The sequence below is a fragment of the Mugil cephalus genome, chromosome 3 (genome assembly GCF_022458985.1).
Source record: "Mugil cephalus isolate CIBA_MC_2020 chromosome 3, CIBA_Mcephalus_1.1, whole genome shotgun sequence".
Taxonomy (NCBI): Eukaryota; Metazoa; Chordata; class Actinopteri; order Mugiliformes; family Mugilidae; genus Mugil; species Mugil cephalus.
Window position 1 is genome coordinate 23,968,477 of NC_061772.1, and position 11,177 is coordinate 23,979,653.

General features: G+C 40.8%; 1 protein-coding gene across 1 annotated transcript; it reads left to right on the top strand.

The window, feature by feature from the left end:
• Positions 1-1,777: 1,777 nt before the first annotated feature.
• atic (5-aminoimidazole-4-carboxamide ribonucleotide formyltransferase/IMP cyclohydrolase) lies at positions 1,778-9,882 on the top strand. The gene is made up of 15 exons (XM_047581650.1): positions 1,778-1,949; positions 2,127-2,253; positions 2,338-2,481; positions 4,098-4,186; positions 4,350-4,501; positions 5,849-6,005; positions 6,718-6,843; positions 6,932-7,039; positions 7,124-7,209; positions 7,289-7,378; positions 7,872-7,997; positions 8,081-8,173; positions 8,262-8,444; positions 8,953-9,108; positions 9,539-9,882. The coding sequence occupies exons 1-15, from the start codon at positions 1,931-1,933 to the stop codon at positions 9,656-9,658; spliced, it is 1,776 nt and encodes a 591-aa protein (XP_047437606.1). The 5' UTR covers positions 1,778-1,930; the 3' UTR covers positions 9,659-9,882.
• The last annotated feature ends 1,295 nt before the right edge of the window (positions 9,883-11,177 follow it).

The window sequence follows — 11,177 nt, forward strand, 5'->3', positions numbered from 1 at the left end:
TCTCTTCTAATTTAATCTGAATACAGCGGTCATGTTGATTAAAAATTCCCCGCGTAAATTACGGTTACTGCTGATAACGCTGTCAGTTTTCTCGACAGCCGCCCTGACGAAAGTGCTGACAGCCCTTCTGCCTCTTTCTCTTTTTGAGCCAATAATGCATAGTGAGCCTGTGTCTTTCTATAAAAATGTTTCACTGTCTATTGAATCACTCAAGTCACCCCTAAGATGTCAGACTGGCCCTCAAACACCAGAGTGGTTACCAGAAACCCCCATTTTCATAGTTAGACAAATAAATTGGCCTCTTTTTGCTTTGTTGGACTGTAAATCAGGAGCCCCCTTAAAATATTTACACCCTTTAGTTTAATCAATCAGCAAAATGTCAGGCTCATTACGTAAATATGAACAGATTGTGCGATCTTTTAACGTAATCACACGTATTGCTGCAGGTTTCCCAGGGCCCTGTCCTGTCACTTAACTAATGGACAAGTAAGGCACTGAGCGACGGGGCCCAATAAATTCACATCTGTCCGACTTAAAACGCTGTTCTAAAGCATGAAAAAGGCACCGTTTTGGCCAGTAAAGTTTATTAAAAAGGCTGTCTAGGGTGAATGTATTCATGAACGTCATTTATTGTTGCAGGAAATGCACATTGCAGGTGTTTTACCAATTATAGTGAGAATAAAGGCCCTCGCTGGTGTCAAAGTAACCTTCAGCTCGCGCTGATCAGCAAGAAACTGCAACCTACCTCAAAGAAAAGAAAAGAAAACTTTAGCTCGGCTTTTATTTCATTCTTGGTTAACTCTGTTTTATTCAAAAACACAGCGGAAGAACAAACACGTCTTCTGATACAAAGGAGCGTTTCATTCGTGAGGTTTTTGGAAAGCAGTAAATTACAGTGCAAAGCAGCAACGTGTCTGGATATAGGCTTTATCATTTTATAAATATATAAATGTGCCCTTCTTAATTCAACAACTGAGGTTAAAACTTTCAACAGACGCCGACACAGCTCTGCATACAAACTTTACTCTCACCATTTTGTCAGTGAAGTTTATATCGAGCTGTGGATTATATGTGTTGTATAAATATATGCATCTGAAATATACATCATGCAATAACTAATTGCCCATGAGGACGTTGCATAGAAGAAACGTTTTCTCTGTTGACACGTTCACCAGGAAGATCCGAGGCTGCCCCCTTGTGGCTAAATAAAACACTCCTACAGGGCTTGACCATACGGCCAGATTATATATATATATATATGTATATTTTTCCTGCACAGAAAAACTTTAACACGCAAGAAAAATTACTAACAAATAAACTTTGTCTCTGAAACACAATATGTTTTGCGTTTTAGTCTAGTTTTGATGTACAAATATAACGGTTATGAAGCATAATATTTAAGTTTAGAAATAAAGAAGACCTTTTTCTTTCTTCAACAGAGAGTATATGAGTTGTAAAGTTTAGAATACATCCTAAATTACCTGTTCAATAGCTGTATTTGACATAGTCCCAGTTTTTTTTTTTTTTTTTGACTGTTTTCTTAATCATAATTTGAATGGGAATTCTTATTTCAGTGAACATATTAGTTGGCAGTTTACTAGTCTTATATATTATTTTTCTTCATATTTATTTTTATTTTCATCATTTATTATCATTATTACGTTAATCGTTTTTATTTAACGTAATAAAATGCGTATTTCCTGCGCCGTATGGTCCTTCTGGGTGCGTGTGGCGCGTCAAGGGCGGGCCATCGTCAGAAAGGGCGGGTCTTTCCACTTTTGAAGCACATGATGAAGCAGTGAAAGGCTTGTAGATTTGTCTCATCCTCCTTCTTCCTGCACGGCAGCGCTTGCTAATAGTGAAACGTGACCAGAAAGCCAGCTGACATCCACGCCGACTGCGCGCTGACACCGACACTGTGACTGTGATCATGGCCTCAAAGGAGCTCGGTAAGACTCGGATCCCGTTGCATGCCTCATGAACTCCACGCCTTCACTATAAAAGTTTTGTTCTGGAGCATGCAACGTGCTAGCTCCCTGGCTAACATTGGACAACGTGGCCCACTGTAAAACTTTATCTGCAAAATAAATAAGGAGCTTCAATGCGTCCTCGATCTTTCTTCGCAGCACTCTTGAGCGTGTCAGACAAAACTGGACTGGTGGACTTTGCTAAACGGCTGGTGGACGTCGGGCTGTCTCTGGTCGCCTCGGGTGGCACAGCCAAAGCCCTGCGTGATGCTGGGCTTAAAGTCAGGTGAGTTCCTCACAGTGAAAGTGTGTTTGTTTACCGCCTGTGAGCGGCCTTTTCTAACCTGTCGGACTCTCTGATCTGTTTCAGGGATGTGTCTGAGCTGACTGGACATCCAGAGATGCTGGGAGGCAGAGTGAAGACCCTGCACCCAGCTGTCCACGGAGGCATCCTGGCCAGAAAGTCCCCAGGTGACACCGCAGACATGGAGAAGCTGGGCTACAGTCTGGTCAGGTGAGAGGAAGAAGGAAATGTCTTAAACCAGGGGTGTCAAACTCATTTTAGTTCGGTTGCTACATACAGTCCAATTTGATCTCAAATGGACCAGACTGGTAAGATAATAGCATAATCATCTATAATTCCATTTCCATCCAGAACAAGTAAATGACTTACTTGGATAAACTATCCTTCAAAGAAACATGACATTTCTTAAAACAAATAAGTGCAGTTTGGTGCACATTGTTGTCTGCTGTTTAGTCCTGGGTCTCAGTGTTGTGTTCTGTCCACTTCTTTTACTAAAGCAGTGCACAAATCAGGGATAACAGTTATTTTTATTCAAATAAATAAATTGGAGTCTTCTATCTAATTTCTACACATTGCAAATCCATGCTGCAGGCCAGATTTAATCCTCCTGCGGGCTGCTTTTGGCACCTAAAAGAGTAAACTTTTAAACGTCAGTCTCAGCAACATGAGAGATGGGTGATTTGTGTCCGATTACAAAGCCCATTCATTCAAAGAGCATGCGTGACTCGTGGCTGTCAATCAGATCATAGACTCCCCGTGCTTATCATGCAGACGTGGAGGAATCATGTGCAGTTTATCTGGCCGCGGCGGTAATTGGAAAACTGATGCTCCTGCGGACTCATCTTGTGACTCTCATTTGTGTCGGGCACGACGAGAAGAATGTGATTAGATCAGTTTTTTACTGAGCCGTTGTGTGTTAAATCCAACACCACACTCGATTTGAAGACCTGCAGATTAGATATTGATCGCTTAAAACACAGCGTCTGATAGGAAAATCTATAGCTTGAGTGTTTCATTGATTAATTGGGAGGATTGTGAGTGTGACCGAGAGGAAAAGAGTTTGAATGAATCATCTGAGGAAAAGTCGTGCAGCTGGTTTGTTACATCATAGACGCGGATGGTTAAAATAGTGGAGGTTGTTGGGCTGACGGTGAAGGCAGAGGAACAGAAATGGTTCTGAAAAAATGCAGATATTTTTCTTGCATAATGTTGTTCATTGTAATCTATGGGATCAGGACAGAGGGCGCTACTTCTCAACAAAATTAAGTGAATCTGTTCTGTAAATTTGAGCACATGGGTCCTCGTGACACGTGTTCATAGTAATTTCCCAACAAATTCTCTTTTGCCTAAACTTGTCTTAGATGATTCTGAGCATTAGCATGTTTCTAGTATCAGTTCTAGTGTCGAGGTAATCTAGGATTAGAAGATGCATGTGGACGTCACCGTTAACAAAGTGTTTACTTATTTATTACGAGGAGCTGTTTGAATTAAAGTAATGGCGCTTTTTGCACAGTAGGTTTGCATCTTTCATTGCACATATGACTTTACAAAGAATTTGTGAAATAAGTTACAGCTGCGCCTCTGTCAGATTTTACCCGTTCACAAATATAAATTGACATAATGTCGTCAAAAGACAGTTCTTTTGAAGATGATAACTTCCTTACTCTACCTTATTGTGTTATTGTGGATTATACACTGGGCAGTGTGCAGTTGGTTGGCTGTATGCTTATCCAGGATTTTGTGTGTGTATAGATATATGAATGCACACATGATGTTTGTATTTTTTGCTCCATAAAAATTTTGAATCTTTGTTGGTTCTTTTCTAGAGTCGTGGTTTGCAACCTCTATCCGTTTGTGAAGACCGTCTCTAACCCGAATGTCACAGTGGAGGACGCTGTGGAGCAGATTGACATCGGTAAATGATGTATAGTAACTTTAGAATATATATATATATATATATATATTAAAAAAAAAAATTTAAATGTTGCATGAAAGTCCAAGTTGAAGCCTTATTTAATTTAAAATGTTTCCCTTCCTGCTATTATGATGACTTCCATGAATATTTATTAAAATTCTAGGTGGTGTTACTCTGCTGAGAGCAGCAGCTAAGAATCATGCCCGCGTCACCATCGTGTGCGATCCCGCTGACTATTCCCTCGTCGCCAAGGAGATGGAGGCTTCAGGGGACAAAGACACGGCCCTGGAAACACGCAGGACTCTGGCGCTGAAAGTAGGTTGCTTCCTCACAGTTTGAACAACATGTGACCTGAATTTGCAGAAAGAATTTGCATAATGAGGCTATTTAATATATTTTTAAAAAAGGGGGATTCGGAGTGTGTTTTTCATGAGACGTCACGTTTTTAAAAAAAATAAAAATATTGTTTCTGTATCTTAAAAATTAGACTTTGTTTTTATTTGGAAATGAATTAAGGGCAACATTACAAAAACACTGACCCAATTACTTAATTTGATCCATTATTCTGCAACAACTTCAATAATCATTTAAAATAAAATAATAATTTAATCAAAAACACGCTTGTTCCAGCCTCTCATATGTTTTTGCTAATTGTCTTAATCTTCTAGACATGTAAACTGAATATTTGGTGATGCTGGCCTAGTAAAACCAGCTGTTTTAACATTATCTCTGGGTGGCAGTGGCAGTGTTCTCCTCTGCGTCATAATCCTTGGCTGAAAATCAAATATATGAATAATTATAATTCACATCTACCTCAAACATCCGTCAACCCTTCCCTTCATGTTCAGACTCGTTCCACTATGATCTCAGTCCTGAGAAGAGTCTTGGAGCGGTTTGGAAGAAGAAGGGAATTCTTGCCTTCGGCTGTTCTGTGAGCGTGGGTGTGAGTGGGCGTTAAATTGAAGTGTTGCAGTGTAGTAAACGTATCGACGTCAGTGGGTTCATAAGGTAAAAGTCATTTTCTAAGGTGTGAGGAGGGTCACAAAGAACATTTTTTCCCCTGTGTTCACTCGTTCACTGGTTTAGATGTTGGCTCAGAGGTCGGGGTCAGAGAGGAACGAAGTCCAGTGCAGACTTTTTATCAGAAGTGTTGAAATATATGTTTAGGTTTCAGCGTTCAACATTTGGGGGCTGGTGAACTCTGACCTCAATGTGGGACTGAGCTGATCACATACACCGATCGGGCATAACATTATGGTATATTGTGTAATATTGTGTAGGTCTCCCTTGTGCCTCCAAAACAGTTGTGACTCATCAGAGAATAGACATGAGCCTTCTAAGGGTGAATGTAGTATATGTATCCAATAGTTTCCCAGCTATTTCGTATTGTCAGTGTGATGCTCTTCTCCTGAAATGTTGTGGCTGATCAGTGTAGTTGTCCATCTTTTTATATTTTATATTTACTTTGCATACATTTCTACCTCTGTGATTCCTCTGACTGTGTAATGATGCCACTGGATACTGAATTGTATAATGTATCTAGTAGTTGTGACCTTGTGTTATATTTGAGCTTTAACAACGTATCACTTGACTATTAAGGTAGAAAAAATACGTATTGATGCACAAACTCAACCGTGTGTGTTCCTTTTCTTTCCTCTTCAGGCCTTCACACACACGGCCCAGTATGATGAGGCTATATCGGACTACTTCCGTGGACAGTACAGCCGCGGCGTGTCTCAGCTGCCTCTGCGTTACGGCATGAACCCGCACCAAGCGCCGGCCCAGATCTACACTCTGCGGCCAGTCCTGCCGCTCAAAGGTACACTCACATCACAGAGTGACCTTTTCAGATGTAGAAGAAATAGAAAGAACTAGCTGGGTTCGTTCCAGTATCTCAAAGTGTTTAACGTATCAATGATGGTAAACAAAATGAATATATTAAGTTTTAGGTACTGGTAGACATATTTCTATACTGTTTTAAGTATTTATGTGACTGAAGCTTAACAAATGAGCCCAGCATGTTCCATTTATTTAGATATAAACATGAATAGTTTTAAGTGTTTATTAGTCTCATCCAAAACTGCTCACAACAATTTCAACAAAAGAAAAGGTCACTAAAGTTTAGATGACTCATAAACAGCAGGAGTTAAGGCCACATCAGTCTGAGAGAATAGAATAGAACTTTATTTGTTCCACAATAGGGAAGTTACAGTTTGCAACAGCGAGACAACATAGGGGCAGAAAAATAACAAGAATAAGAGTGTTGTAACAAAGTTTTCAATTGCAAACAGATAATAATTGTTGGATATTGCACAGGGTTGAGAGTGTGGAACCTTGAGGAGTAATACTATTGCACATATTATGAGTGTTCATTGTGGAGCTTGATAGGAAAGAAAGGTCTTTTGTATCTTTCCTTCACACAGTGAGGGCTGCTAATTTATCAGCAAAGATTAAGAAAAACAAAGGAATAAAATCATGTGTAGAAACTAGAGGATATTGTGTGAAACTAAATAAATTTACTGGTCTCTCAGTTGTCAACGGTTCTCCCGGGTTTATCAACCTGTGTGACGCTCTGAATGCTTGGCAGCTGGTCCGAGAGCTGAAGCGCGCCCTCGGCATGGCTGCTGCCACTTCTTTCAAACACGTCAGCCCTGCTGGTAAGACGCAATCAGACAAACTCTTAATAAACTTGAGTGTCTCAACTCTGACACTGACTTTTTACATCTTTTTATTTGATATTTAAAGGAGCTGCAGTAGGAGTCCCACTGTCTGAGGAGGAAGCCAAAGTGTGCATGGTGCATGACATGCTGAAGGATCTCAGCCCGCTGGCCACAGCCTACGCTAGAGCCAGAGGTCGAATACGCTGATACATTAAGCAGATAATTAAAAGTATGTATCGGTTACATGGAGCTGTATTAACTCTTTCTGAATCTCCAGGTTCGGACAGAATGTCGTCTTTTGGAGATTTCATTGCTGTGTCAGATGTGTGCGACGTTCCCACCGCCAAGATCATATCGAGAGAGGTAACGAGTAAATACAGATGACAGGGGATGAGTTTCTTATGCAACGTTGTTTTGCTTAATTTAATCTGATTGTCCTCAGGTATCAGATGGTATCATTGCTCCCGGTTATGACGAGGAGGCGCTCAAAATCCTTTCCAAGAAGAAGAACGGCAACTACTGCGTGCTCCAGGTGTTTTTTTTTTTTCTTTTATTTAAGCTTTTGAAAAGTCAACATGCTGGATTAGTTCTTGTTTTGGTCGTGTATTTGGATTTACAGACAATTTATCTGATCATTCTTAGGGAAATTCTACTATTATGTCGTGCATATTTTGTATTTCTTGGCATTTAATTTTGCGGTGGAGTTGCTATTAAACTGCATGTCAGGTTTGCAGTTTCAAATTTGACTCTTAGATACATTTTGACAGTTGCACACTCATGTTTTTCAGTAGCCTGTATAAAAGGACTAATTCTCCCTCCATGCTTTCCCTTAAAACTTTTACAACATAGCCTAACTTTGATTTGAACCCACCAGCTAACAGTACAGAAACAAAAATTAGAGCTACCTGTCCAGTCAAAGGAATGATTAGCGCATTTTCATTAAATCTGGGAACACAGCATGAGAGATATTCATGTTCAATTTACCATTTGAATTAACATTTTGTACGTGTGTGTCTTTGTCACAGATGGATCCAGAGTATGAGCCCGATGACGCTGAGGTCAGGGTGTTGTTTGGTCTCTATCTCAAACAGAAGAGGAACGGAGCGCTCATCGACAAGGAATTCTTCACCAACGTTGTTTCCAAGGGCTCGGTGAGTTGCAGTGGTGTATTTTCACGTTATTTTCCATTTCTATGTCTTGGTTAGTGACTCTTTGCATTGACTGTGTTTAAAAGCTCTCTGAGGAAGCTGTACGTGACCTGACCGTGGCCTCCATCGCCGTCAAGTACACCCAGTCCAACTCCGTCTGCTACGCTAAAGATGGACAGGTGAGAGGAGGCGGACGGAAGGCAGAGGAAGGAATCTGGATGAGGCACGAGTTTTCTGTGATGTTTTGCCTCGTGTGTTACTTTTCAGGTTATTGGTATTGGTGCGGGTCAGCAGTCTCGTATCCACTGCACACGGCTGGCCGGAGACAAAGCTGATAACTGGTGGCTGAGACACCACCCGCGTGTCCTGAACATGAAGTTTCGCAGCGGTGTGAAGCGAGCAGAGATGGCCAACGCAATCGACCAGTACGTCAGCGACACCATTGGAGAGGTGAGGGAGCAATGTACATTTGCATGTTGTTTATATATATATATATATAATTTTTTTTGTGTTCCAAAAATAATTGAATGTTTCTTTTTTTCTCACTGTTGAATGACCATTATAATAAATGAAGATTATGGGTTATTATTGTTTTAATCAGTGATGCAACACTTTAGCCTAGATGTTCACCTTAAATACACAATGTTTTGTTTCATAGTGCACTCACAATTTTTACAAATCAGAATGAATGTCCCAGTATTTAAATATGATGGGACAGTTTGAGTACAGGAAGAGTTTTGCAACAGTTCCTGAGACATGGCTGCAAGTTGCATGTGACTGATTCATACTGGATTTTCTCAAACAGCACATTAGTCTCCAGTCATCCAGTGTATATCTGAGCTCAGATGTGACTGCAGTAAGAGAGATGGAAAGTGACCGAGAAGCCCTGAATTGTGTATTATTATTATTATTATGATTATTATTATTGAAAATTATATATATATATTTGCGTTGGCAGGGTCCAGACTTGGCAGTGTGGAAGTCAATGTATGAGGAAGTGCCTGAGCCTCTATCGGACACTGAAAAGAAGAACTGGATAAGCTCCCTGCAGGCGGTGGCTGTCAGCTCTGATGCTTTCTTCCCCTTCAGAGACAACATAGATCGTGCCAAACGGGTAAATATCACCCAAAGTGTTGTATACATTTAGGAATTGCACTGGAATCATAGACTGTATGTAAATATGGACACTTCCACTTCCTGATGCCGTTTTCCTGGGATTACGGGCGGCACCGTCTTGCTCGGTACGTGTTGGAAATGTTGGATTATACACTGTACTTTTATTTATTCTAGAATTAATCAATTTAGTGCTTTAGTTTGGCCAAAGTCCCATCCACTAATGTGGAGGATGTGGAGTTTATGAGCCAGCCAGCCACCAGGGGGAGCTCTTGTTTTGGCTTCACTTCCACCTCTACACTGTCTATGGTTGGAATGGCCAGAAACCACTTGCTGCAATCTTTCACAAGCAGGAATGTGACCACAGTTTGGACACTGTGGTCTGCCTAACTGTCGTTTCTCACGGTTCTTCCTCCTGTGTCCGTCTGCAGAGTGGCGTCGAGTACATCGCAGCTCCGGCGGGCTCTGCTGCTGACGAGGTCGTGATCAACGCCTGTAACGAGCAGGGCATCACTCTGGTGCACACCAACCTGCGCCTCTTCCACCACTGAGCAACACGTTTCCACTGCAGGAGTTCGAACGTTTTTTTTTTTTGTTGTTGTTTTTTTTCTAACATAGACGATACTCAAACATTCCGACTAGTGGAAAGCACAAATGCACTGTTACATTTAATTGCAGACTTGGGATCATAACACTAGAGAGATCAGTAGAGTAACTGTTCAAGTTCATCAAGTTTAGTCATGTGTCAGTGTGAAATAAACGGTTGGTGACAGTTCATGAGTTTTCTGTCTTTTTGTGAGCTGTTTGCGACAGTGTTGGTCAGACTCTCCTCTGCTTTAGTACAATGTGAAATGAGTCAAATAGTTGGGATTGCAGAGAATTATCGAACCACCGAAAATTTTAATTTATTTTTTTTTGGTGAAATAGTTGGTGAAAGATACTAATCTTTTCAGAAGGATTACCACTGAATGCTGTGCAGCCAGTTAGGATGAATTCATCCTGAAGATCCTTTTACTGCTTTCTTGACAAAACCGTGATCTGGTCAAAGTTAATCATTCGCTACAAATCTCAACAGGTTTGTCTTTAAGTGCATGGTGGTTGAACTCAATCTGCAGAAGAAGTTTATTTTAGGGGTTAATTGCCTCAGATCATTACACACAGGCAACTTGGAGCTCACTAGCTACTTAGTTGCAATGGACACACCAGTTCAATGGATGGTCAGTGTGTCTTCATGCATGTGAAAAAACAAAAACAAATTGCTGCCTTAATCGGACTTCAACTGGACAAGTGCATGTAGACTCATTACTCCAACTAAAATCGGAGTTCTCCTTGTCTGAAACACCCAGATAATGCGATTGGAAACTGATTTTCTCTGGCATGTATACACTTAATCAGACTTTAACTAGACAATGCATGAGGGATAGCGCCATCTTATCTGCACCATAAGTAGCGCACACATTAAGTACAAGACTAAAAAGTTGTACTATTATCCATCTTGTTGTTTAAATACCAGTCTGCCACACGAATGACACTTGTTTATTATATGATGTAATAGGTAATAAAAGAGGCCGTATTAACATGGTGTTACCCCACTGACAAGACACACATCGCCACCTAGTGTGGAGGAGGACATGTTCTTGTCAGTTATTCGTTTTTTTTTCCGTTGCATGTAAACTGGGACAAGGATCACATTGAGACAGTCAAATTTTGAGCATAGCTCGATTAAGCTGTGCATGTAGACACACTGATGGCCTGACAGGCTTGTTGTTGGCAAGACAAAGGTGAAGGAAGGTGCAGCACAGCACAGCTTTTTTTTTTTGGATCAACTATAGTGTTTACTTTCATCCCTGTTGCAAGGGTTTTGCAGCCCAGTACCCGGGGACCCCTGGTCAATTTAGGTTTAATGCTTTATTCGCAAGCAGAGGGCCAAAAAAGAAGTGGGAAATGACACCAAACAAAGCTCTCAAACCAGAGCTAAAGCAATGATAATGAAGTTCAAGTGTGTGTGTGACTTCAAACTGATTCAAAATCTGAATTATTTCCAGAAACATCAATGAGCCACTGCAGTAA

Coding starts and splice junctions, on each gene's coding strand:
- atic (XM_047581650.1), top strand. Junction 2,254..2,337: donor GATGCTGGGCTTAAAGTCAG/GTGAGTTCCTCA, acceptor GATCTGTTTCAG/GGATGTGTCTGAGCTGACTG. Junction 6,006..6,717: donor GCCAGTCCTGCCGCTCAAAG/GTACACTCACAT, acceptor CTGGTCTCTCAG/TTGTCAACGGTTCTCCCGGG.